Genomic DNA, 27,906 nt, shown 5'->3' with positions numbered 1-27,906 from the left:
GACCCAGGCGCAGAAGTAGGTCAGAGGCAGCAGCGCGCACAAAGACGCTCTTTGCCGAAGCAGAAACCAGGAGGTGGCACAACCGGATGGCTGGAGGCGCCTGCGGCCTCTGCCTTCCCCCGGGCGGGACCGCCCCTAGCCCGGGGCCGCTGCCGCGGCGTGCGGAAATCAGCAGTCTTTACAACGCGTGCTTTAAATGCACGTACTCTGGCACTTCTCCGTCGGAGAAGCAAACCTTTCAAATGCACGCAGTCGCAACTAATTCTTTACAAAAGAGAATTGTATCTGGATGACGCTCTGCAGACGAGGCCTTGGGAACAAGCCCGAGGAGGGCGAGCAGGGGGCAAAGGGGATGCACCCCGCTGTGTGGAGGGGGCCGGGCGCGCCGGCAGAACCCCGGCACTGCGGGCAGGCCGGACGCAGCGCCCCAGCGCACCTCGGGGTCACCCAGGGGACCATCCGCTCGAACCTGCTGCAGGATTCACTCGGGACACAAAAACTACCAACACGGGCACCTGAGTCCCCGAGCACAGACCCATTTTTAGTCCCCGCGGCTGTCCCCACCGCCAGCTGCTGCGCCGGCAAAGCCCGAGAGGCGCCGGGCAGGGGCCCGCTGCTCCCCAGGAAGCAGAAATCGGTGAACGGCTGCCGCGGGGGCAGTACCCAGCGGCCAGACCGGCACGGGCTACCACAGAGCACCCCCGCGCACCGCGCAGCCGCCTGAGCGCTAACAGGGAGGTTGGCTGAGGCCAAGCCACCGGCCGGCCCGGAGAGGGGCAGCACCGCCCGCAGCTGGGGAGGGCCGCAAGGAGGCGGTGACGGGCGGTAACGGCAATCAAGGGCCCTAGCACAAGCTCCGCCCCCGTCTGCCGCGCGCGGCCACGCGGACCCACCGCCCGCCACGTGGCTCGCGGGAGCGCGCGGGGAAGACGGCCCCACCGCTTCCCCCTCCTCTGCGCTCACTTCCGCTACCGCCACTTCCCTTTCCGGTGCGCGCGCGCTTGACCGGGGGTCGCGTCCGCTGGCGCACGTGGCCGCGCCCTTCTCCCCTCTGGGCCCGCCGCCGGCCTCGCCGCCGCCATGTTGGTGCTGTTCGAGACCGCCGCTGGCTACGCTATCTTCAAGGTGAGGCGTGGAGGGCCGGCCAGGTGCGGTGCCTCTCGCCCGGCCGCGGCCCGTCCCCGCCTGGGTGGGTCTGGGCGCGGGGGGTGGCGGCCGCTGTCCTGCGGGGAGGGAGAAGCGAGGGCTGGGGTGGGCGAGGAGCGCTCCGGGTGTGCGCTGGGCTTGCGGGGGAAAGCACGGGCGGCTCCTCGGGGAGTTACTCTGCGCCGTGGCGCGGCTGTGTGGGGAGGGAGGCCTCGCACTAGAGGCGCGGCGAGCGGGCTGCAGCTGAGGTCTGATAGCGCGTGGGGGGAGGACGGGGGGCTTCCTCGGTGGTCCTGCCGAGCATCACCTGGGGAGCTCGTTTCCCCCACCCGTACGGGTGGATTTGGCAGGAGGGCGTGCACCCGTGGCCGTGCCCCTTCTGGCGTCTCCCAGCGGCACCCGGGCTTGGGCATGCTGACCACTTTCTCTTCCTAGCTGTGTCCTCGTGGCTGCTGTTCCAGCAAAACCTTGTGGATGCGGGAAGGGGGGCGTGGGAGACAGGCAGCCTGTGCCCGAACGGATGTGGAGGGTGTGCTGGTCCGAGGGCGTTTCTGAAAGCGGGGCTCGTCGGCTGGCTGGGTGCTCGGGCAGGGCGAGTGTGCTCGCAGGAACGGTGCGTCGCCTGACTTCCCTCGCTCAGCTGAGAACGTGGGCTGGGGGAACAGACCGCTTCGCAGGGCTCTGCCAGCCTCCTGATGAGGCTCAAAGGCTGCAGCTGCACGGTGGTTGGAACAAGTCTAAACTAGAGCTGCTACAGTGTCGTGCTTCTCTCTGGTCTGTTCTCTTGCTTGAGAGTTGATCCCTGTACAGTTTCACTAGCTTGTTCGTCGAGTTTGATCATAATACTTGTATCCCCCCCCCCCCCGCCCCCAGTTTAGACTTTTTTACCAGGTTTAGCTCGTACACAAGTGCAGGTGCAAAGAGCAAGGCAGTGGTTACTTTTGCCTTAGAACTACACCCTTGGTGCCCTACAGAGCACTATGTTTACTTCCTCTGCCCTAAAGCCTTTCCTCCTCATTGGGGTGCAGCTATGCAATTCGGCCAAGGAGGATTTTGAGATGTAAGCCTCAGGGAGAAGACAAGTGCTTCTAGAAGCAAATAGGTTCTGTTCTGTGGTGCCCCCCCACACTTATAACTGGGGAACTAACACCTACAGTAGTCTCCCTGAAGGTTTTGCTCACTGCTTGTTCACCATAGCTAGTATCCTGCACCTTCCAAGTTACTAAAAAAAAAGTTACCTCTTCAGTAGGCTCAGACCTCTTTTTCAGTGAGCCAAGGCCTTTTAACCTTTTAAAGGTGCCAGGAAGAGCTGAAAATAACCCATATTTTAATTTCTGAAAGCAGGGTAGGCATAAAGCAAAGGCAGGAGAAGGGCCATAAAGAGAAATGAAGTCTCTCTGCAGAAGTGCTGCAGCACTCCGCTGCAGGTGTCACCAGCTGGGGCGAGGGGTCTGGCTGTGATGTGTGTGCAAAGCGGCTAGAGGGCACCAGCCACCAAGGAGCGATGTTCAGAGGCAGGCTCTTGAACACCCGCTGCCTGGGAAAGACAGCGGGCTGCAAATGGTGTCTGGGCTGGATTGGGAGAGAGGGGAAAGCTGTCTGCTGGAACTGAGCAGAAGTAATATTTTATTAAAACCCATGTTTTGAGGAAAGCTTTGGTTTTCCATGCTGATTCTGTTTGCAGCTGCCAAGGCCGGATACAGCGAGCCACAGCACACATCTGCAGGGCAAGGCTCTCAAGCATGTACCTTTCCTTTCCTAGACATGGTAGCTGTTCAGCTGCAAACTTGTGTCATTGTTACACTTGTATGTTCATTCTGTGTCAAAACATTCTCTGCAGAGTTTAGCTTTTTTCGTTTTAAAGCAGTCTCTAAAGATTGTCACTGCTGGGATTTTGGGGAGGGTTGGTTAGTTGTTTTTTTTTCTTTTGGTTTTTAGTTACTTCAGGGCTGGACAGAATTTGTGCTTCTGAACTTTGGGAGACCTTCACGGTCACCCACTTCCCTTTTCAGCAGTGCCCACGGGTGTCCATTGCCAGCATAACTGTGCTCTGCCTTTATGCCTTGGCGATCAAGAACTGTTGTCCTCTGCAAGCTGTGTAGCTCTCTTGTAGGCGTTGCTCACATCAGAGGAGCAAACAGTCTAAATAGTAAGAGCAAACGGGGCATAGCCATGTTCTAGATCTTGGAATACTTTTTCCAATGAGTCTTACTATTGTGCATGACACAAAATATCCATAGGCATGTACTTTCTGTATACTAACAACCTTGCTTTAGCAGCTTCTATGTATTTATTTTTCTCTATGCACCCATGTCTGTTTAACAGAGGCTGGAAATTCTGTATGCCTTGGGGTAGGAAAGTTGAATTGGAGGAAAGAATCAGCAGTCTGAGGAAAGGAGGAGTTGCTCTGAGGTTTTTCTGTGCCTCAGAGTCCTGTGGGAAATGAGTTACTATGTTGCTCTGTTACTAATTGAGTTTTAAAAAGACAGCCTCCTTTGACTGGAGTTTGAAAATCTGCAAGGGAGCAAAATCTCATAATCCCAGGAACGATTTCATCACTGCACTGAGTCAAATTGCATTTGTGTTGCATTTGTGTTGTGGGGACAAAACCACGAGATTTGAGTGAAGTGTAAAGATCTTGACTGTACTGTTCCCCTGAGCACTTCGCTAGCATTTTTCAGTACAGTCTGTGTTTTGTTAAATGTGTGTAGGCTCTGGGGTGTACTTTGTTAATCTTGTGCTGTTTAAAAACTGAGGAGGATCCCCTTTGTACAGAGATGGGATTAAGCCATTGCTGCCTGTTAGGTAAATCTTAGTTCAGTTGATTACCAAGCTGTGGTGAAAAGTCTTCTTTACAGAGATGTTCTCTTTCTTCCTTGGGCTAGCTTAGATTAATGAAAATAACTTGTGGGATCACTCCTTCCTGTTAGGCATCCCAGACATAGTTTGTACTTTCCCAAAGCAGTGGCAGGTTTGGTTTTTGGGTCACTGGGGTTGTGAATGAGTCCTGTAGAGGAGGTGGAGCAAGCCCAATTTTGATAAACAAGGAGAGGGTTTTGCTTTAATGTGCAGGTTCAGAAGGACACAGCCATTATTGAGGAACTTCTGTAATTCAGTTGAAAGTAAAAACACTGTAATATTTTGTGTATATTAGTAGGATAAAGCTGCTGAGAGAGAATGATGAAACTGGAGATTACCAAAATTGAGTTTGTTGACTTGATCAGTATTACCTTCCAGTGGTTGTATACACTGTAAATCTGCTTCAGGTCTCCTTTGCTGAATGCAGGGTTGAAGGTTGCTCAAGAGTGCTTTAAATATAGTTGTGTTGTTTTGTTTGTTGTTGTTTTTGGTTTTTTTTTTTCTTCTACAGGTTTTGAATGAGAAAAAGCTCCAAGAAGTTGACAGTTTGTGGAAAGAATTTGAAACTCCTGAAAAAGCAAACAAAATGTAAGCGGCTTTTTGAGGGGATAGCAGCCTGGCTTTTGGAAGCATATGACTGCCAGTAGTTATGCACATCTGTGGTTCAGAAAGAAGCATTATTTTTTATTTTTCAGTATTGTAAAACCTAAAAGCTGTGAACAATGATAATGAGAAGTTAGATACTCGGAGAAACTTGAAATGGAATATCAAAGTGAAAGAAATTACTTTTTTCCCTTCCAACATAATTAAGCTGCATAACTCATTACCATGTGTCACCAAAGCAAAAAATTGAACAATATTTTAAGGAGATCTGGATGCTTTGACAAGAACATCCAAGCTTGTAATGCTGAAACTGGCTCAAATGACAGGTTTTTTTGCTCACAGGAAAATCTTTTTTTAAAAAAAAAAAGTAATTTTAATGCATCTGAAACTAATAGCATGTGAATCACTATGAATTGAGAGTTACTGTTGTTACCTGTTCCATCAGTGAGTGTTAGCACCACTGCATAGCTGCACGGGGATTGCAGTGTCCACTGACCAAGCTGGCCTTTCTAGCAAATTGTCCTAAAGCTGTGGACAATGGTGGATTCCTTCCAAGTCTGTCTAGGGTGTACTTACTTACTTGAGGATTTCTAACCAGCCTTGGTTATAACGGATGCCTCTGAACAAGCTATGCCTTGAGATTTGGATTTGTCTTGCTCTGTAACAGTATTTGGAGGAGAGGCTGGAAAATCCCACATCTGCCTGTTTGTAGTGTTGATAATCTTGTTTTGGAAACATCATCTTGGCCACTTGGTAGACAGGATGTGGCTCTTAATGGATCTCTACTCTGATCAAAGTAATTCCTATCTCTCCTGCCTTTCTGAAAAGGCATCAGTATAAGCCTGGAGCTTCTGCTGGGCTCTGTGATGCTTAACTCAAGCATTCGGCTTTATCTGTGACCTTGCTTCCTTGGCAGATACTTAACTCACAAAGAGCAGTGGTTAATCAGAACTGGATTAGTCAAATGCCTGTCCCTGACAAGGAATTTACTGGATTGAGATAGCTTCTTAACTGTAACTCTAGATATCAACACCACAGACTTATGTGAGGGGGAGAGGGAAGCTGGGCCTAAGGATCTGACACAGTGTGGTTAAACACTGTCCATATGATTTTTGGCTCTGGTCAGCAGTTAGGGTGTGGAAGAATTTTCTGCTGTTTCTTTTAAGCTCAGCTCAGAACTTGTATTCTAACATCTAATTACAAGGGAGGACTTGAGGATTCATGGGCAATGAATCAGTTCAGTTTTAAAGTCTTTGAAGATGCATTTGGTTGAAAAGCATGTTAAATCTGACTTGTGCAGGCTATGCATTCCACAGAGGCAGAAGGTTCTCTTTTGAAGATGAGTGGGAAGATGCTATCATCAGTCAGTCAGCAGTGACACCTAGTTAATCAGGGTGCAGTGTTGAGATTCAAATGGATGATGTCTGTCTTTAAATATGGACTACAAAACAAAAAGGGGGTTTAGGTTTTCTGATTATGTTGGTCCTAGAGATACTAAATCAAAATTCCTTCTTGTTTTTTTTAAAAAAAGTTTGTGGGACCCAGCTGAAAAGCTCAAACTCAATCAGCAGATTTAATGCTCTTCTTTCTTTTTGAGGATCTGGATATTGATCTCTGTTCTCTTGCAGTCTTAGGGAGGACAGGGGGACTTATAATAGAGGCAGAAAAAAGTAAAGTAGTTCTATCATCTGTTTTATGTACATTCGTTTACACATTTGTATTTTTCTTCTGTAGAGTAAAGCTGAAACACTTTGAAAAATTTCAGGACACAACAGAAGCACTTGCTGGTAAGTGACTTAACACTATTCTTACAAAAAAAAGATCCTTTTCATGCACTAGTTTACTCATTACTTACATCTGTCCCTGTTCTGTTTCTTTGTTTAGATTTTAAATTACAAATTTTTCAAAGTCAGCTGGTTTTGTTGTTTTATGAGGTCATCCATCCAGTCTATAGTGCCGTAGAGGTGTAATGAAGTCTAGTTTTTTTCTTACCATGCTTATCTCCCGAGCAGCTCACTAATGAGCATCATGTAGAAGGTTTTGACTGGTGTGTATATATAGCCTGTTGTCAATGATGGATTCTTGTTGAAGCTGAATATAACTGATTTGAGTCAACATTTCGTCACTACCACTGAGACAACAGACATGTCAGAGTACATATATTATTACAACTGCACTTGTTTTACGGATGCATATTATGCCTGTGTTTTCTCAGCCTAAAAAAAATGCTTGTATTCCACTTAAAAGAAATTTGGGAGTTTAAACAAAATGGAAAGCCTTATATTGAATAATTTTTACTAATTCAACACTTAAATGCTTGATGCTGTGAACTAGTTTGAACAGAAATGATAAAAGTTCTAGCTAATCATTCAGAAATGGTGTGACTGTTATTGCTGAATGTGCTGTATGACATCAGTAGGTGGATGTTCCAGGTCACATTTACGACTAAAGAACAGGTCTTTGTATACTGATGTGGTAGGGATAGCTTATAAAGGAAGCTGAGGAAACAAGAATGGAGACAGTACTATCACACGAGATACAAGTAAAACAACTGAGACTAAAGCTGGTCTGTATTCCTCTACCTGGCATATTCTTTGGATAATGTTGCTTTTGCATAGGTTTGGAGTCAGATCATGGACAGTTCAGCTGATTTTAAAAAAACCCCACCACCCTCACAGAACAAAACAAACAAAAGAACCCCCCAGAACTTCTACTACTTTGCTTCAGGTTTACTTATCTGTGAAACGGGAGATGTTATTCAGACTACCTATGTCGCATTTATTTTGAAGGGAAGACTATGTATGTGATTGTTTTAAGTGGGTTAGGAACTATTGGCCAGCTTGAAAGGTGTAAACTTACCTCCATTGGAGAAAGATTGAGAGGAAACTCAGCACAGCACTTAGATTTTACTCTTACATTTCATTAAGGTTTGGGAAATCAAAAATCTCTCTTCTACTCTTTACTGTGATGAAAATGTTGCATCAATCACAGAAGTTCAGTGGAGCACAGAGCTGACCTACAAAGACAGTTATATAAGTGCCCGCTTAAAACATACTGTGTGGGATTGTAAAGCTTTTACAGATCTATTAATACTTGAGAATGAAGAATGTCCTTTTATAATTCTTCAGTCTACATGCTCTGTTAAAAATGTCCATGTCTGACTGCCCAGTCAGTGCGTTTGGCATCATTCTGTGTAGAGCTTTAGGTAGTACATTATCATCATCACAGGATGCAAATAAGCCATTATTCAACTTAGGATATCATGGTTGCTGACTAAGGGACCTGGAAAATGGTTGGTTAATTAAATGGTACACAAAATGTTCCCATATAACCTTGCCTTTGGAAATGTTAAACATATCTAAAGCATATGGCATGCTGTTTGTAGAGATCCTTAAAATTGCCAGAAATAGAACTGAAACCACATGGAGAAAGGAGAGGCAACTGGGAAAAGGGTTTTTGATTTAGGCCTCCAAAGGAACAAGTACATAATTTTCTTCTGCTTCAATTTTAACCACTGCATGGTGAAGTAGTATTGCAGCTCAGACTAGAGCTACTGTGGGCAGTTAAAATAAAAATACCAAGTTAGGAGTACTATTTTTGCGGGTTTTAGGAGGAGAAAGAAACTGCATCTTTGGTCTTTTCACTTTATACAGCATCCACGGCTCTTGTAGAAGGCAAGCTCAGCAAGAACTTGAAGAAAATTCTGAAGAAGATAGTGGCAAAAGATGCCCATGAACAGTTAGCTGTAGCAGATGCCAAACTTGGAGGTGTCATAAAGGTGATAACTGATTTTGCCACTCTTCCTTTTGTCTCATGCTACTGAAATCTTATAGTCAGGTTCCAGAGATTTTGCAATTACTAGCGATGGATTATGCTGCCAGTGTTGTGTTTGCAGTGTGGAAGATATCTAATCCTATGATCAAATGCGTACTGCACGTATACTGGGAAGATGTCACCTTGAGTACACAAGTGAATGACGTGGTAGAAGTACACTAAGGTGTTCAGGTTTGCTTGATTTCTCTCTTAAATATTGGTTAGCAACCCAGCAGAATAAAAAATTATTTTCCTTAATGATCCCATCCAGAAAAAGAAGCGGGGAGGAACCAGACAAAAAAACAGCCAGGCAGACATGCTTATTCTTCACTAACAGATGGAGCAATAGTGGGGTTAATTCTGTCTTTTTGGAGGCTCGCATCATTCTGCCTTCCTCAGACTACAAGCAGTTGTGCACATCCTTCAGTCCTTGCCTACCAGAGGAAGGAAGCAGTACCATAGAGGAGGACTGCTTTCTCCAGTGTCTCCTAGGTGTCAAATACCAGGTTCCCATCTCATGTCTGAATGCTGCCTCTTCCAGTGATTTTTATTTTGACTACCTTCTCATGTCTTAGACTGGTAGGCTGCAAAATGAGGAGGAGTTAGCGATAAAGTGAACAATACCAAGGACTCTGAACTAATTATTCAGTTTTGTTCCTTGAAAAAGACCCAAAGCCCCAACCCTCTACCTCTGAATTTCTTCTCTGTGGCCGAACTGTTTCTAGTAAACTGCAAAATCTTGACTCTTCGGTTCCAGTGTCTACATAGCAGACAGAGCATTAATCATAAATCTCCTCCTCAAACTGGAAGTGTTACTGTGTGGGGAACTGGTGGTGTTGCTACCTTGAGCATCAAAGATGGCTGAAACTGTTGTGTGATCACAGGATTGCAGCAGCAAAACTGGGTATAATGAGATAAGGAAGAAGGACCTTAGAGGAATGTCATTGTCATGCCTGACTTTAGACCATTGATTTCTATCCTGCAGGACAAGCTGAATTTGAGCTGTATACACAGCCCAATGGTTACAGAGCTAATGAGGGGAATTCGCTCACAGATTGAAGGGCTTATTACAGGCCTCCCTTCTCGAGAGATGGCAGCTATGTGCCTGGGTCTGGCGCACAGGTAAGTTCCCAGAACAGCTCTATTTCATCCCATGTCTGCTCCGCTCCTGCGTCCTTGGCTGTGCTGTGTTACTTGAAGTGTCTCTCAGCATGTGACATGGTGTCGTACTCTGTAAGTCAAGACACATTTGTATCTGAAATCTTGTTTTATAAAGGAAGGGCTTTCCAGTTTGCACCCACCCTTGATAGCTTTCCTTTGCATATTACATACTTTAGGATTTGGTTTGAAATGTCTCTGTAGCAGTCAAATGGGTCATTTACAACTCCATTGCCACTGAGAGACAGGGTGACGACCATGGTTTGCTGATTTATACCAGAATAGACACCCATATAATACACAATGTAAGTGTTAAAGGCAGAGTTGTCTTCAAACCTTGCTATCACCGCCTTTGAGGTTTAGTGAAGCAGTAGTTAAATACAAAGTTGTTGGATCAGCATGGGGTCAAGCATTCATTCATGAGTAACTTTTAATCCATATTCTGACATGAGCTTGTCCTGTCTGTGAGCCATTGGCAAGTTAGAGAACTGCTTTGCTGTAGCTAATTCCTGAAAAATAGATGCATGTTTCCTTAGAAAATGGTCATTAATATTGAAATAGGACTTTGAAGATGCAAGTCCTCATTGATATCAAGTGTGTTTTACTGTAGCATACTGAGAAATTTTAAACATTCATTAAAGCCAGATGGTAATGGGCTTTCTCAGACAGTGAGAATCTGTTCCGGGAAGTTTATTCTGTTGCTTCACATTAGTGTTGCTGATATTTGCTGCTGGGTAGGTACAGTTTTGTGGATTACTTCCAGCTGCTGCAGAACTGGAAGTGCTGTTGACAAATACTCTTTTGTGGGGAACCATGCAGAAAGAAACCAACAGCCCATTTCCTGCCACAGCCCTCATGTGCAGTCTGTTGCGCATGGTACAGATAGTCTTAACTTTCCCTTTCACCCTGACCATGGGGTATATGCATGTACACACGTCAGAGCTGTTGTGAAACTTGTGTCAGTGTGGCTTCTGTCCACAGCTGAGAGCAGTCAGGGGCATAAAACTGAGCAGGTATGAATGAATGTATGGACAGCTATATTCGTGTAAAACAGGAACAGATGGAACATGCTCTGCAGCAGGATGTCAGGATGCTGATGAAACTGTATTTTTGTCTCCTCAGCCTTTCCCGATACAAGTTGAAATTCAGCCCAGACAAAGTAGATACCATGATTATCCAGGCAATTTGTAAGTATATTTAGAGCTTAAATTATTAATGGATTTGACTTAGGATAGCTGACTTCTTTACTTTGATTACAGAAAAGTATTGCTGTCAATTTCCTCCTAGCATGTTTCAGTAAATTGGGCACTGGTGTTCAGTTAGGCATAAGGTATGTTTAAGAGTAGAGTCGACTTAGCGCTGAGGGATATGGTGTAGTTGGGAACTGGCAATGTTGGGTTAATGGTTGGACTGGATGATCTTCAAGGTCTTTTCCAACCTAGACGATTTTGTGATTCTGATTCTTAATAGGATTTTCCACAAGCAGGAACGTTTTTGGGAGATACAATAAACTGGTGTCCACTTTCTCCCAGCATAGAGATCAGCTGGAGTACAGGCAGTGTTAGCTCAGTCCTCTGAGGACCTCACTTGCCAACATGCCTCCCTTCTGAGTAGTGTTGGGAGAATGGGCCCCACAGGACAGAATTTTTTGACCTTTCATTTTGAAGGTATCTTGCATAGAGGGCAATGTAGGAATAGACTCTTATGTTAGGTATGTAAAACCCACTGCAGTGTCTAATGCTGCATTCCATCTCCTTGTTTAATGGAAAACAGACTGAAATTGTAAAGGCAGCTAGGAAAGCCCATTCCTTTTTCCTTGAAGACATCCACATCATAATTGGCATGCTTGCTGTGAAGCAGTGGTGAGGAATCCTGTTTGGAATATTAATTCCCAGACTGTTGTCAATGATGAAACATAGTTAAGCTGAAATTAATGATTTAATTCAGTTCCTTCGTCACTACCACTGAGATGACAGATGGGAATGTTGGTATTGCGTTAGTGGGAAATATTTTAGCCTCAGGGCTCTGTAGCAATATATGCTGTGGGTGTTATATTCTTATGTTGTAAATCCAGTTATTGGTCGTATCTGGTAAATGGTGAGCCTGTTGGATTTGTTGGGTAGGCTTATATTATAAAGGCAACTAAAGGGCTTAATACAATCTTCTAAATCAAGTAATTGAATACAAGATCAGTTTCTCACCATTAAAACATTTTTCCTTAAAGTTTATTAGATGGTTAAGCTTTACATCAATCTTGTGTATAATACTTTGGCTGACTGAGAGGAAGAGTAACTGGCTGCTGCTCCCCTTCCAGGGTAATGTGCTCTGCAGCTGTTAAAAGAGTCTGTCCAAAACAGTTCCAGTGATGAAACTTTCAGGCCACGCTCACAGGAAGTCTTACTATTTCTATAATATGGTGCTTGGGGTTATGTGATTATCTGAAAAGTAAAGACTTCTAATGTACTGCAGCTTGTGTTTCATTCCAGTGTTTATGGGGTAAAATACTTCAGTTTATCTCCCTTTACACTATTTAAATTTGTTGATTTGAGAGTTTTCTATTTTTAGATTACCTTTTTAGAAAAACTAGTCCATTCTTCTTTCTCTTAGCACTTCTTGATGACTTGGACAAAGAACTGAATAACTACATCATGCGCTGTAGGGAATGGTACGGCTGGCACTTCCCCGAACTGGGCAAAATCATCACAGATAACCTAACGTATTGTAAATGTGTGCGGAAAGTTGGTGAGTAATAAGGAGGCATGAGCCTGGAGAATGTTGCATGTTAGTGTGCAATGCATTAATGGCACTGATTTGTAGACCAGCAGCTCACTTATCCAGCTACTCGTGACCCTGATTACAATCCTGCCTTCAGCAGCAGTGTAAATAGGGCCCATAGAAAAGTGTAGTGTATGCTTGCATCTGCGTGTTGACGCAATTTACCATTTTGCAGCTTAAGACAAAGGTAATACCATATCACCAGTGGGGTCTTCATAGACCACCGGCATATCTTCTTAGAATCACAGCTAGTCAGCAGACCAGTTTGGAAATCAGCTGCCAAAAACTGATGTAAAGAGAGTTGCTGCCTACTTGCAGGTGTTCTTGGAGACCACAACTGCTATAATTATAAGAGCAGAAAGAATGACTGCTATAATATTTTGGACACTTGCCTCGCCTGTTAGGCATGTGCTTTGTATTGATGATTTCTTTTTTTAAATAATTAAATTTGCAGTCCAGAGAGAGACTTGTAGTTTTAAGGGAGCTTTTTTCCCAATTGTAGGAAGAATTACATAGTTTGGTTAGTGGTAAATGGCTACTGGCTTCCTGGAATTCTTCCTTTATAACCTTGTGACTGAAAATTTTGCAGCAAGCAGCTACTGAAAAGGTGAAGTATGCAGCATTACAGAATAAGGGCTCTTTTTCCTAGTTTGAAATGTAGTATTCCCAACCATTCTCAGATAGTATAAACATAAAGTCAGAACACTGACATGTATTTTGGGAGTTTGGAATAGGATAAGGTCAGACTTGACTCACTGTTGTTATTTTGGCCTTTCGTCTTCATTTGTTTCTATGCTTTTTTTTTACTAGTTCATCTCACCCCCAGCACAAACTTACTTTCATCTGTCCCCCACAGGAGACAGAAGCAATTTTGCTGCCTCTGATGTTTCTGACATCCTACCAGAGGAGATCGAAGAGGATGTGAAGGCTGCTGCTGAGATTTCCATGGGGACAGAAGTATCAGAAGAAGATATAAACAACATAATCCACCTCTGTGATCAGGTATGTACCCGTGGAGGAATGGCAATAGGAACTCTAGCCATATCAGAGCCTCTTCTATGAAGGAGAGGTTTTCCCAGGGCATTGCTAACACACTTGTGATGGCAGTGATGATTCCTGTATTGTTGCTTTCCTGATGTACAGACATGAGGGTGCACAGTCACTACCTCATCTGAGCCATCTCAGACTGTTGATGTCTGCACAGTCTTCTAAAAGTGGCAGTCTTAGTTCTGGGGGGAATTTTGACATCATTGTGCTTTCAAGTCTTTGAGATAATGGTACCCTATAGCCTCTTTAATCTGTTACTTTTGAAGCTAGGTGATAAACCCTGGGTTAAAAGTGGAGCACTGAGGCCCCAAAAGAGTTAGGACCCCTCTCCTGCTTTCATCTGGGTTGTATGTGAACTCCCTCTGACTTTAGTGGTGCCAGTTGGATCCCTTTGTGACTTTACCAGGGAGTGGCAGGCTTAGGAGTTCCTGTTCTTGGTCTAGACCAGGCTGCTTTTTTATGTGCATTCTAATTGTGTGTATTTGTGTGGAACAAGTAAAGAGCATTTATCCTATTTCAAGAGAATGGTGGAAAAGATTTATGTGAAAACTGAATGTTCCAGGGTTTTGTCCTAAAGAAAATGTCCTTACTAAGTATTTTTGTTCTGCTTCGCTGTCTTTGGCATGTTGTCAACTCCCTTATCAGGAGCTTTGCTGAGAAAATAAGTTGCATAAGGGAATAAGCGATACAGATCCAATATACTTCGTGGATGGAGCTCTGCTCTGGGAATATGCCCTATATAAAGCTTTCTGTAACTCTGGCTCTTGGCAGTCTGCATTTTGCTCTTTGTTAGTCGTCTCTGTTAGAATTCTCAGCACTTCCTTATTTCAGTATACTTAGCTCTTAATATTTGTCGGTCAGCTAATACTGATTCCTGTAACCAAACTCTGTCTGTGCCAGGTAATTGAAATCTCTGAGTATCGGACGCAGCTGTATGACTACCTGAAGAACAGAATGATGGCCATTGCTCCTAATCTCACCGTCATGGTGGGTGAACTGGTCGGAGCAAGGCTCATTGCTCATGCAGGTGGGTTACACTGATTAGTGTAAATAAAGCTTAGATGACTTCATCAGAGGTTTTGTCTGAGGAGCTGGTTAGCTAAAAGCATTATGCAAGGCCCTGATGAACATCTCATGGTAAAGAGGGGGAAGGTAGCTCTTGAGGAATCTTGAGAATACTGGCATGAGCTTGGTAGTAGTCTGTGATGATGTAGTTCTTGGTTGGCCTGAATTCTTTTTGGAATATGAGGGCAACTTAAGTCACTACCTCTTCTGAGACGCTGAGCCTCCTGCTGATAGCCCAGTCACTTTGAGGTAAAATGCTGACAAACTGGCATTAGGCTTTTCTAGTCTGACTGGCTCAAGGTAGCAGCCTTACTTCAGTTATCTATGCTGCAGTTCTGTGATGACACATTCTTCCTGCCAGACTTTGTCAGGAGTAGGCATTACTCCAGTGGAATATGTTTTATTGAGTCAGCCTTCTTTCCTGTTGCTGAAACCAAACCAAGACAGTTAGCTGAAGCATAAAAGACTGAAATGGCTTATCTGTCCTTCAGAACATGAAGCAGCTCTCATAGAAATAGATGGCTCTGAGCTTCCTACTTTTGAATAGTGTAGGAATCTAGCCTTCTGCTTCTCTAGCTGCTCCTCTGACGAATTGCTATTGCTGTGTCACCTCCTTCTAGGTTCCCTCTTGAATCTGGCAAAACATCCAGCCTCAACAGTTCAGTTACTGGGTGCTGAGAAGGCACTCTTCAGAGCACTGAAGACTAAACGAGATACACCTAAATTTGGCCTTATCTATCATGCTTCCCTAGTTGGACAAACCAATACCAAAAACAAAGGAAAGGTGAGTTGCAGAACTGTTTACCAGCTTGGGTTTTTCCAGAGTATGAATATCTGTGGATGAGATGACTTGACCTTCACAGTGAGGCTCTTTCTGTAGCTTGCTTTACTTTATTGCTTCATGGTTACGTAGAACATACCACTGTCCCACAGATCTTTGGATGTCATTCATTTCTGTTTGAAAAAGTGAATAGGATTGTCCAGTGCATTTGAGTAATAACAGATGCATTCCTGCTGGGTTATGATGTAACTGTATTTCTCAAGGGGTATGTTACTACTTTCTTCCACATGATAGTAAAGTAGGCTGTTACAGGCTTTAGTCTTGCTTGGAAATCGGACTCTTGTTGTGCTAAAGCTAGTAACTTCTGTGGCTTGCTTTTAAAGAGCTTAGGATTTTCTAATGCAGGGGGATGAATATGTGTTTGAATTGTGGAGAAAGCTATTCAGCCAGAAATGATGCATTAAACTAACCTGGTCTGAAGGTTGGGGTAGAGTGGGATATGTATGACTAACTTGCTGTCTCAGATATTTCCCTCTATTTATCGAGAAAATAAGGTGTTACATTAACAGTATTTCAATGTTGAAAGAATGATGTACTAATTGGGTTTTGGCCTAAACACTGCTAGTAAATGATTACTTTGTTCTTTTGTTTGTGGGTATGGTTTCCAGATCAGAGTGAATCATTGCCTTATGTTGTCTTAGCATTTAATATTCTTTTTGTCTTTTCCAGATTTCTCGAATGCTGGCAGCTAAGACTGCCTTGACTATTCGATATGATGCCCTTGGAGAGAATACCAATGCCGAAATGGGAGCTGAGAACAGACTAAAAGTAGAGACGAGACTGAGGCTTTTGGAAGAGAGAGGGGTAAGTCTAGCAGAGGGCTGCATGAAGCTAACATGCTTGTTTATGGTATCATTTTCTGAAGCACTGCTTTCTGAATCTTTCCCCTTCACTCAGTTGTGTGATCTAGTGTTGCTCTTACTCTGTAGTTTCTCCCAGCCTTGTCTGGAACAGTATCGTTTGTAAGCTGGCTGCATCCATTTGTACGTCAGTTTTTCTTGTTGACATACCTGTCTTCATTTGCGTTATACTGAAAAATCTCGATTCTGAAAAAGATGAATAAGATCATACCTTTACATTCTACTACATTTTTTTTATTAATTACAAAAATATGCTTATTACTTCATAGCTTCTTTTTCTTCACCTTAGAAGAAAGTGTATTTGGATTTTCTACACCCCCCGTGTCCCCCCCATTTTCCACCATGGTTGCCCAAAATCTGAACACTGGTGATGCTTAGTCTTAAGGAACTTCCTCTGTAGCTAAAGCAAGATGTTATTCTGCAAATTGCTGCATTGCCCTCCCATTACCTAATGCGTATCCTGCCTCTCTATACCTGCTGTTCTACCTGTTGCCATCAGCACAGCATGCTGGGAGAACGTAGGGTTCACTTTTCTTTTTTAGATGACGTGTCTGCTACATGTGATCTTGTAAATGATGACTAGGTTCTGCCTCCCAAGATAGATCTGATACTAATGCTGTAGTACTGGCATCGCTAGAACCAAAAAGAAAAATCCAGAACAACCTGCCTGCTCCTCCTTGAGCATTTCATGGGAGGTGATACTTCCCATCGAAACAAAGGCAAGGGAGAAATGTTAATACCAAAACACAAACTGATCACCTGACAAGTACAAATTTATTTCAAATCCAGTTTGGTGCCTGTGTTGTGGTTTTAAGGTTGGCTTTATGCCAGGCATAGGGTGATACCTGCCCTGACATGCAGTTATTCTTGCAAAAAAAGAACATGTGCACAAATTTGAGCTGGTCTTGGAAATTTAGAGGTATGATGATGTATGTCATGTGGCAGTGATGCCCTTTTAATTGAGTTGGGCTCTTGAAGAACAATATTAGAAAGGCACATGCCTTTCTCACCCCACTTACCTCCCTGTCACTATTCTACTCCTAGGTGTAAGACTTGTGCAGGTACACAAGAACCTGACCAATAATATATGTGTATCTTTCCATTTTTAATTGCTTTCAAGAGCTGTAGGACTTGCGTTGTGAATTGTTTTCATTATGAGTAATTTGGTTTTTCACTTGTAAATTTTTCTTGTAGATAAGAAGAATAAGTGGCACTGGAAAAGCCTTGGCCAGGACAGACAAATATCAAAACAAGAGGTAAAGAGTTTTTCCTTTCAGCTTGGCTGAGTATAAATAACTCTTCATGTTTTTATTTCTGAGAAGCTCTTTGGTTGTGGGCTGAGTTGACTTAAGATCCAGAAAACATTTTCTGTGCTTTTAAACACTGATGACAAGTCCCATTGCTAATGGGAATTCCCATTTTCCCACACTTTACCGTTGTGGTAAAGCCAGTGAACTGGAGAAACAGTCCTGATTTTCTAATAGTAAATTACTGACATCATCAGATAACATGTATATTTAGATGCTATCAGCATCAGCCCAAAAAGCTGGATAGTTTGGGGAGTTAATATATAGCAGCTTTATTTAATGCAAGTCTGAATAGATTAAATTTGAGAAAATCAGAGTTTAAATTAATTTCTTTGACATGGAAACTGTTCTAGAGACCTACTTAGTTGTTTTATTCTTGGAAAAGGAAAAAAACCACACTTGTTTTGAGCAAAGCTGCATTTCCTTGTTTAGGTCTCGTACGTAATAAGTAATATGTATCTTAAGCAATGGATAGGGTCTATACTCTGGACATTGTTAGAGCAGTTTCTGGTGCGTGAAGTGACACTGTAAGTTGCAACTGGAACAGCTGAACATCTAAGGATTTGAACACATTATTAGTCTGAGCTGTGACATCTGGGTTTTCTGCTTAATTTGGTTGCAGTCATCTTGCTTGGCTTGGCCTGCTTATTTTGCTGAACCTTTGGTGTAGAGAAGGCAAGTGTTCAGCAAAACCAGGGCTGGGTGCTAGTTCTGTGAGGAAAAAATAGCACTGTTGCGCCCATCTGCAGTCCCCAAACATCCTTCTCGAGCCTAGCTGTAACTTTCATTTCCATATGCTAGGCATTTCAAAATGTAGTGATGGCTGTGATTTCTGGAGCAGCTTTTGAAAAGACAGTGTCAGTAAATGAAGCATCAGGGTGTGTAAGGAAGCAGTAGCTTAGGGAGGAGGGTGTTGAGAAGACGACATACATGCTGGTTTTTGACCTCTTGAAATGATGAGTCATGAATTCCTGCCAGGACATGTTTCTACTGTTAGACATGCTTTGCAAACATGTCTAGTCTTGGGGGAGAGACTGAAGATAGTTCCTGGCTGTTTGGCTTAGTCTGGTTGTCTAAAAGGGAGACTAACACAGTCCCTGTCAAATTTGTCCTTCTAGTGCAAAAATGGCAGTACTGCTGCTTTATGGAGATTGTTTGAAGGGCTGAACTAGTGTTTTAAGGAGATTGGCAAGAATCTCTGTCTTGTATGGAGCTATGGATCCTGTATGAATTAGCTACATCAAAGTAATGTTTCAGAAATAAATTGCGAGGCAGCTTTTAGAGATAAGGCTCAAGTGAATAATTTGCTTTCCAAATGAATGTGTTCTTTCCGAAAAAAGGTGTGAGAGAGTGCATCACCTATCTTTGGCATATTTATTTGCTGGGGTTTTTTTGGTTTTGTGGGGGTTTTTTTTGTTGTTATTAATAGCAGTATTTTGACAATGACAAGGAAGCCAGTGAGCTCTTGCTTGGGTTTAACTGCAGCAGAGTCCACTGTTTGCAAAAGGCTGCATAACTAATTTCTGTAAAGCAATATGCAGTGTTAATACCCATAAGAATAATTTCTGATGACTAGAGGATATATTGATGGTACTGTCTGCTAGCATTACCACATGCTTCCCAGTCTAGTCACTAGCCTCAGTTGCTTTTGTAAGCTCTGCAGGATAGCTACTTGAGATTCTGACTTTAGAGAAGTTCAGATGCTCAGTTTGTGGTTGGGGGGAGTAGTTTAGGCTTACTGTTTTAAAACTTCTTTCTCCTTCTGTAGGAATTCTATTCTGCATGAGTAAGAAAAAAAATTGCTTCATTGCTATTAGATGATTCAATTGCTCCTGAAAAGGTCTAACTAAAGAGCACTGGGTTTCAGGATGGCTGGTTCTCTACGGCCTGTGGAGGAGTTTGGGAGTAAACAGAGGAGCATGCATTATTTGAGAAGAGGCTGTTTCAGAGTCAGATTATGTATTCGAATGTCCCATAAAGTCAGTGGTAAAGAGATGAGCCATAGCATTACCTGCTTTGTGAGTCGGACCCTGTGAACGTAAAGGTGGAGAGGCAGCACAGAAAAAGCAAAGCTACTTCTAATCCTCTATATATATTACCCTTAGGGTATGTTTATATGGACTTAGCAAATTGTGGGGACCTGTGTACTTGTGACCATTCAGCTATGCTAAAAAGGCTTTCAGCAGCAGAGAGATCAATCTAATGCTCTGTAGAGCCTTGAACAGATACAAACCAGAACCAAATTCTTACATAACTATGGTGTTCTGTTCAGATCAGATAGTTGTACTTCATGGAGTATCTCCTGTAGTCGTGATTACTGATGAACCATTTATGCATTGGAGAAAGGGCGTCACTACCTGTAGATGCTTTGTTAGCTGAACAGGATTGACTTGCAGATATTCTTGAGAGGTTGTCTTGGAAAGTTTATGTTCAACTGCAGAATCTTACCTGGGGGCTAGCTCTTCTTTTTGTTACTTAAACTGACTTGTTTTCTTCATTACAGTGAAGTAAAAATATTTGACCCATCTGGTGACTCTACACTCCCTGCTGTTTCAAAGAAACGCAAAATTCAGGAGGTGGAAGAACAAGACACAGAGGTTGCTGTGAAAGCAAAGAAGTTCAAAGCAGAGATGAAAGGTTAGTTGCTGCATCTGTGCTGCTGGCATGTCGTTGTGTGCATCATGCAGTGGGGCTTAACATTTATAGCCAGCCACAATACCTGATTATTCTCCTTGGGTATGACAGTGTATTTAAAAGAAAACAATACTTTATGGACTGACACCAGACTGAAGTCAACTTACTTTAAATATCTGCTTTTAAACAGTTGTAAGCATATAAGAACATTTAAAAACAAAACTCTACTCATATTCTTCTTGCAGAATTTCTTGCTCAGCAGGTTCGTGTTTAGTGGCCTCAGTAACTTGAAGACAAAACATTTCTCTGTAAAACCAGAACTTGTCCAATTTTCTTTAAAGAATAATATTTTATTCTGTATAGAAATGTTTTCTGGCATTCTTCAGCATTAAACATTGTCAGAATTAGATGTGAAATGACACTTGGAAATTTCATTCTGAATTTACATAATATGTGAATAATTGTTATTCTCTGGAGAGCTAAAACTTAACTATGGCCACAGTTGTTCTTTCCTTCTCTGATAAGTTACTCAAGAAAGATTTTGGACTGTGACTTCAAAATAATCTGGTTTTGTATTATGATTAATTTTAAGAAACATTCTTTCTCTTGTCCCCAGTGGGCACTTCAGCACCTCAAAATGTCTGGCCTAGTACTTGCTGTGATAGTGGAGTACACAGCGTGTAACTCGGGGGGGCGCAGGGGGGCAGGGAAGGAAGATGACTTTTAAGTCACTTCTGTGAGACCCCAAGACAGATCTGGGTGTGAACTACTCCCAAGTTTTGTCAGCTACCTGTGCCTGCAGCAGGTGATGGCTGTTGGAACCTTCCCTTTCTGCCCTCCTCTGTGCTGCTGTGTTCTAGAGTATCAGAGTGTGGTTATGCTGGTTCTGTACCTCTTCATACTCAGCTGATGCTGAGGTGTGATCTTTCCAGATGCTTGTTGGATCATGATGTCTGTGTACATGGATGGAGCAATTTGCAGGAACCTAAACTTAGCTGATAATTGAAGTTACACTGGAGGGAGAATCCTTTGTGCTATAAAGCTGAGATCTGTGCCCCAGCTTGTTGTGTTGTACTTATCATAATGAGACAAGGACACATGAGCACTTTGGAGGCTGGAACTTCGCCCATTTGCTTTTTGGAGAACGTGGGTGTTCTCACAGCTACTGCTTTTGATAATCTTTTGAACTAACTTCCCATACTGTAGTCTCAGAATTGTTCCCTTGGGCTTCCCTTGCATTATCAAAGCAAGTGTTGACATCTCGCAGGCATGAGCTCCTCACAGATGAAATATCACATTCATTTCCAGCCTGGTCTCCTACAGTATGAGGAGGATATTTCTGTTCATAGATACATTATACAGTGGTTCGTGCTTTCATACACAAACCTGCTTGTGTTTGCTTCATTTACTTTATTGAGCATCGATGCCTCCTGGTTTAGGGGTTGGGTGGAGCTTAGCAGGTATCCTTGAGCTACCAAGAATTGTTTGAGCAGTAGATGGAGTTAGGAATACTTGTGTACTACTGAAATCTGTGCTGTTTGCTGGTTGTTTTTTTTTTTTTAAACTTCCCCAAACCTTCAGATGTGGTGCTTTTCTTCCTGAAAAGAATATGGCATCCTTCAGATGTGTGGTTCATAGCTCCTGCTTTTTCCCAGTTCTTCATATCAACTGGGTCATTTTATTTGGATACTTGGGCACTAGAACTAACTGTGCCAGTTGCTTCAGACTGTGGAAGAAGTGTTTTCAGAGGGGTTATTTATCTCATATCACCTGTATGCAGCACTAATCTTTTCAGCCTGTCCTCTTGTACCCATTAAAATAACACTGCCCCTATATTTGCAAATTCTTGTATTTGACCACCCAGTGAAGTACATGGATTTCCCTGACACAGGCTACACACATCATGACCTTGCTCTTTTCCAGTGTAGTTGATATGACTGCACATTGTGCTAGAGGGGTGGTGGTGGTGATCTGAGAAGTTTGAGTAATTCAGTAAGTTCCGTAATACACAGAAGAGTTTAAATGAGGTCCCAGTATTAAGATTTATGTTGCATGTCCACTTGAATATGCATGAGTCTTTAATTTCTGCTGTTTTTTGATGCAGTACTCTTTAAGCTTTTCCCTGGTCAGAAATTACACACCCAGACATAGTGTTGTGAAAGAAGTCTCTGCCCTCTCTTTCCCCGTGCTGTTTATGCAGCTGCTTTATAAATGGGGGTGGTGGAAAAACAGTCCAGGAAAAAAGGGAATTCTTCAGCCAGATCAATTTTGATCCAGTTTGTATTACAAGAGGCAGGTAAGGGACAGGAATAAGCTGGGAAGCTGCCACTGAAAAGAGATTTGTGAAGCTATTGCTTTAATATCTGTTATAAAAGGGGACAATATTTTGAAATGTGATATCCTGAAATGTAAATGTTATTGCAAGATGAGATGTTTGGTGTTTTTTCTCCCTGTTTGGGGTGCATGTATGACAGTACTTTGGATAGGAACTGCCAGGGAAGTTGGGAGTGAGGCATGACTTCAAACCACTTCCAACTTTTACACCTAAAAAGAAGCCAAGTGGAAGGATAGTGCCTGAAACAAGTTACAATCCACTTAAGTTGTCTGTTAAAACCTGTTTTAATGGTGGGGGAAGGGAATAGGACAGAGATTTTTGTGACTACAGTTGTTGAAGTTGAATGTGGCTAGCCACAATGTATACCACCAACAGGGCTAGCCAGTGCCCCTAGTCAAGTGTTCATCTTGCATTTAAGCATCAGGATAGAGCAGCAGCTAGTCATTTGGAAAGGTCTCTCTTGAAAAGAAAAATATCAAAATGATGGAATGAACCCTGCAAGACACAAAGCCTTAAATGACAGCAACATCGTGACGTGGCATCTTTATTGATAGGCAATGTGACTTGATTCTGTACATGCAGACCATCGTGGAGGAGGGAGGGTACACCTGGTGTGTAAAAGCTTGGAGAAAACTGGTGGAAAATGGGTGAGTGGAACTACTGCTGGTGATCTCCAGCACTGCATAGGGCCATCAATCAAACTGCTCTTCTAGGTGCTTCTGTGCCTGGATGCCTGATAGTAAGAGCTGTTGGCTTTGTGTCAGCTGCAGTGTTTCACAAAGAAACCCCACTGGGCTTGAGTGGCTTAGAAGTGTTGCACCCGGAGGGAAAAGACCAGCACCCCTGGAGCCTTTATATTCATTCTGCCTAGGTACAAATACATAAAGTCTTGTGTGAGCTTTGCTAGAAAGCAGTGACTGAAATCTTCAGGAAGGCGTCTGCTGCTAGCTGTGAGAAGTGACAGTGCCTATGAGTGCACAGTGCATCATCTGCGTTTGTAAATTGTGACAGGTTCCACTGCCTGGTGTGTCAGACTTGATGACATGTAGGGTAATAACAAGAAGTTATTTTTCCAAGGTTACCGCCCAACGTTTTGCTTGAAAAAGCATAGCTTACCAATCCAGCTGAGTGAAAATGTGTTGCGTAGCAGAATATGATGCATATGCTCCTGTTATGCTGTATGGCTTTAATGTAGTTCATGCTTATATTTCCAGCTACTTCTTATTTCCCTGTGTCATTCATAGGGAGGTGACGATACCAATTTTTACACGTGTTTTGAATGCCTTATGCTTGCACACTGTTCACTGTGAATGATGTGTATGTCAGAATCCATTTACAATTATATTTACCAGTTCCTTTATCTGGAATACTTTGCTGTTTTGCTTCTGGCATTTTTTAATGTCAGGAAACTGCATGTGTTAGCTGGCTGTATTTTTCTGTAGACTTGTCTAGAAATTTTTTACCCTGAAGCCAATTTTTTTGTCTGAAGTTTATGTTAGAGGCAAAGATGGAAGTGTATTTTTGACTCATAATCCTTCTGCTGCCTTGAGGAACTAAACTTGTGACGAAGTACAATCAAGATGTTAGGAGTTTGTGTGTTTTGGGTTTTTTTATAAGTGCACTTGTTTCATTTCTGTTCTTTTGTAAGTGGTGAGTGTGCTTCAAAATGAAACTGATTCATTTTTTTGGGGAGTACAGTGAGAAAATGACCTCTTGAGTCAAACCTCCAGTAGCAACTCTGCACACAGTGAACGCCACTGGTTTTAGAATTTTTGTTTTGTAGCTTCTGAAGGACAGAGGTTGCTACGTCATGAACTTACTCATGAGTACTATGTACTGAGAAACTTGGTATCCAGCACTGACTCAGCTGTGCAAATAAATTTAACTTGGGTATGCTCCAGTAACAGCCTAGCTACTGCATAGGCTGTCAGCTTGGTAATGATTTCTGCTTGGTTTCTTTACCTAGAGATTCTGAAGACTCTGGTATGTATTCTAGAAAATGAGTGGTAAATCATAGTGCCTTTACCACTGTGATTAGATAGGCCAGCTGTTGGTGAATAGTTCTGAAAAAATAAATGTAAGAGGGCATTAGTAAATCTTTCCTTGGGTTAACATTCCTCTCAGCTTATATAAATAATTCAATTCCTGTCTTCCAGGACAGGAAAGTGTTTCTGCTTTTGCATTAAATGCTCTACATTAGTGCAGCATTAAGAGATCTTCGCGTTTGCCAGTCTAAACAGTAAAGAAAACAAGTCTGCTTCTTAGCAAATTCCAGCATCAAGATAGGGAAATCAGTTGTGAACAAGCTACTGCTGGCTGAACGCATTTCTGATGTGGGTTTTAGAGGCCTTCCACTGCTCTTATGATGCTGGTGAAAATATTTGCCGAACTGTGGACAGTCTGTTTTCAGAAAGAGTACTTGAAGGTAACTTGGCAGACAGATTAAAACATGCAAGCTTGTTTTAAACTTTCAGAGCAGCATATAGGAGTGGTGTTTGTACCAGGGAATGTGAATAGGTCTGTCTGCACATTGTCACTTGTGTCTCAGGTAGTTGTGTATTTTGATTGTAGCAGGGAGTAGTCATGCAGGTAAGGGCAAAGTGGGGAGAAAATAGGTGTACAGAGATGTGAAGAAGGGGCAGCGTGGCATTAAGTATTTCATTCTTACTGTCATCATTGCATCCTTTCACATATCATAGAAAGCTTTTCCTTTTGCCTTTTACACTCTTAATAACTGACAACCTGCCTTTCATTTTTCTTCCTTCTGTGGTACAGAAGAGACAACTGTAGAAGATGGTGAACCTGTCAAAAAGAAGAAAAAGAAAAAGGATAAGCAAAAGCAAGCTGAAGAGGAGGTACTGAGTGAGGAACCCCCTGCCAGCCCCACAGTTGAGGTGAGACAGAATTGCACAGCTGCCTGATGCTTTATGGGAATGGATTCTCTCCAAAACATAGGGAGTGGAGGGGAAAAAGTGTTCTTATCTGTATAACCCACGGTATGCAAGGACAGTCTAGTAACTTTAGTCTAGTAACTTTATTTCATGATATCCATCACTGTAATGTGCAAGAAGCTTTGCATTACAAAATAAGGTCTGGGAAATCTGTGACTAATGCCTCCGTGTACCAGGAGTGTTTCCTCTCCTTTCGTCTACCCACCCCTAGCTTTAGTCTTCTCTTTCTACATCATTTTCTAGTGGGAAGGGTGTCCCTTGGTGCTGATCCACAGGCATCTAGTCTAGTGTTTAGGACGTGTAGGGAGCAGAGGCTGTGCCTGCTGATCTGATGGAGCATCATTTGATGTCTTCTAGCAACAGTAGAGTGGATTGGGACCAAACAAAACTAGTTGCTCAGTTTTGAAATCCTGTTCTTAAGATGGGGTTTAGTCTTCTCCCTGTTGTTTAGCGAAGCTACGCTGCCTGACCACAGTGCTGAGTTGCCAGCAGTGTGGCAGACAGCACAGCTTCCCTTGCCCACTGGCCCCACTGTGCTGTAAACATCGAGTGCATTTAGCAATAGAGGAAGGTGACATCTTTTGGGTTGTGCTTTGAGTATGGCAGCTGCTGTGGTGCTTTGAGTGTGAGCTCTGTTGCCTAGTTACATGTGTTGCTTTCCTTCTCCATTATGGTTTGTTCATAGCAACATTTGTTTGTTTGCAGAACACAGAAAAAAAGAAGAAGAAAAAGAAGAAAATGAAAGATGAGGACGAAGACTGATGTGGAGCGGAGGGGGAACATTGGTCCTTGGACAGCTGCTTCAGAGTAGCATTTCTTGACATAATTTCTTTATGCCTCTTTCCAGCCTCTTGCTGAAAACTTAACTTCCCTGGATTGCAAGAGGGCAAGGAGATGGATTTGATAGCTGTCTTCTGGCCTGGAACAGGATACCCCAGTGTCTCTGCTACTTAGGAGGATTGCTGGTTTTTTGCATTTTCTTTTGTTGAAAAGCTCACAATAGAGCCTCTTTTCATATGCAGCCTCCACTGATAAGGAATAAAAACATTTTTATGGAGATTTTATGCCTCTGTGTTTTAACTTGTTTGCTGGTTTTCTAACCATTATCATGACTGTTTCTAAGATTTATTATTTTAAATGAATGATCAGGAAAAAGGGTTTCTAAATGTGTAAACGTTATGTTGCAGTTTATTTTCTAAAGAATTCAAAGGTTGTAATAAGTTCATAAAATGGATACAAGTATCTCTGTGTAGTATCAAAGATGCATTGAACAGCTGAGGTGTGTTACTGAGTGTGTGCTATAGTTCTCCTGAGAAAGTGTTTTTTAATCATCATTCAAACACTGGTTTTGCTGCACTGACAAGATTCAGATGCATGTTTTGACGTAACACAAGTTAGCTTCCAAATTGCTTCTGTGGTGGTTGTGGCAACTTTCTTCACTTGATTTTTAAAAAAAAAAAAAAAAAGCCCAGGGCAAAATTACTTCTTCAGCTATCTGATAATGAAGCTGAAGAGACAAGTGTTTTTTATTAGAAGCAGAAATCAGCCATTTGCCAATTCTGCCATTCTCTGTAGGGGATACAGATTCACTGAAGTAGCATCATATGATGAAGACGCTAAAACTCTTGAAACTTTGTTGTGGAAAAGGAAGCAGTTTTTATTTGACTATGCTTATCACTCAGTTTAACATGAAAACGTTCTTTTTTCTAGGTGTAGTGGTACACTGTTACCTAAATAAAATAGCAGTGTCTACCTGGATAACATTTGGTAACTCTGCAGCCAGTGTAGCTGGTGCTTTTCTGTAGAATACAGCTTATTGACCAGCTCTTGGTATTTAACTGCCTGTAGCTTACTTACCTGTTAGTGTAAGTGGATATTCTGAATCCCGAACAAGACTGGCAACGTGTTTATTAATGCAGTTCGACCAGTATCAAGAACGTGAATTGTATCTTTTCCTTCTCAGGAAGTTTGCAGTGACTTTAATGCTATAATTGAGAGGGGCTGGTCCAGGAGTATCCTGGAACAGCGTATTGGGACTGTGCTACTGTATTGCAACCATCTCTTGTCCAAGGTGTTATGTATGGATCCTTCTGTTGCACTGTCTGCACTCACTGATATTTTACTATGCAGAGCTCTGGATTGTCTGTGAATACTGAGACCTTTTCAGTTCATCAGCTTTTTGCTAGACAAGTAAGATGAGTTTAATCTGAAATGTTTGAACGGGCAGTGGAGGTATTAAAAATTACTCATAATGAGATGGAAGACTTGACTATTAGTACCTTTATTTTTTTTATTGTAAATGTGTTTTCAAACAGAAATCCTTACAGACATGAGAGTTCATTTTCTTCTGAGCTATTAATGTAGTTGCTCTCTCAAAAGTATCAGATAAATTATGTATGTGCTGCTCAGAAACTGTCCTATATAATTTACCCTAGTCAGAAAACTTGTGTGAACATCAGTTGCTTAGTGAGTCTTATCAGTGGGATGAAATGGAGAGAAGTTATTTTTGCAT

At 42.6% G+C, this 27,906-nt stretch overlaps 1 protein-coding gene and 4 non-coding genes across 5 annotated transcripts; all 5 read left to right on the top strand.

Moving 5' to 3' along the window:
* The first annotated feature begins 864 nt into the window (after positions 1-864).
* Positions 865-26,453, top strand: NOP58 (NOP58 ribonucleoprotein). Its single transcript, XM_074829418.1, has 15 exons — positions 865-1,125; positions 4,517-4,593; positions 6,343-6,395; positions 8,262-8,386; positions 9,407-9,543; positions 10,702-10,766; positions 12,187-12,321; positions 13,211-13,356; positions 14,302-14,428; positions 15,087-15,250; positions 15,977-16,111; positions 17,362-17,423; positions 19,978-20,111; positions 25,219-25,337; positions 26,100-26,453. The coding sequence occupies exons 1-15, from the start codon at positions 1,081-1,083 to the stop codon at positions 26,154-26,156; spliced, it is 1,581 nt and encodes a 526-aa protein (XP_074685519.1). The 5' UTR covers positions 865-1,080; the 3' UTR covers positions 26,157-26,453.
* Positions 6,667-6,755, top strand: LOC141925549 (small nucleolar RNA SNORD70). Its single transcript, XR_012623886.1, has one exon. It is a non-coding gene; the product is annotated as a small nucleolar RNA SNORD70 (small nucleolar RNA).
* Positions 11,472-11,559, top strand: LOC141925550 (small nucleolar RNA SNORD70). The gene has a single exon (XR_012623887.1). It is a non-coding gene; the product is annotated as a small nucleolar RNA SNORD70 (small nucleolar RNA).
* Positions 13,453-13,536, top strand: LOC141925547 (small nucleolar RNA SNORD11B). Its single transcript, XR_012623884.1, has one exon. It is a non-coding gene; the product is annotated as a small nucleolar RNA SNORD11B (small nucleolar RNA).
* On the top strand, positions 14,597-14,682 carry LOC141925546 (small nucleolar RNA SNORD11). The gene has a single exon (XR_012623883.1). It is a non-coding gene; the product is annotated as a small nucleolar RNA SNORD11 (small nucleolar RNA).
* Positions 26,454-27,906: the final 1,453 nt, after the last annotated feature.

The sequence above is a fragment of the Strix aluco genome, chromosome 6 (assembly GCF_031877795.1).
Source record: "Strix aluco isolate bStrAlu1 chromosome 6, bStrAlu1.hap1, whole genome shotgun sequence".
NCBI lineage: Eukaryota > Metazoa > Chordata > Aves > Strigiformes > Strigidae > Strix > Strix aluco.
This window is presented reverse-complemented; position numbering and strand designations above follow the sequence as displayed.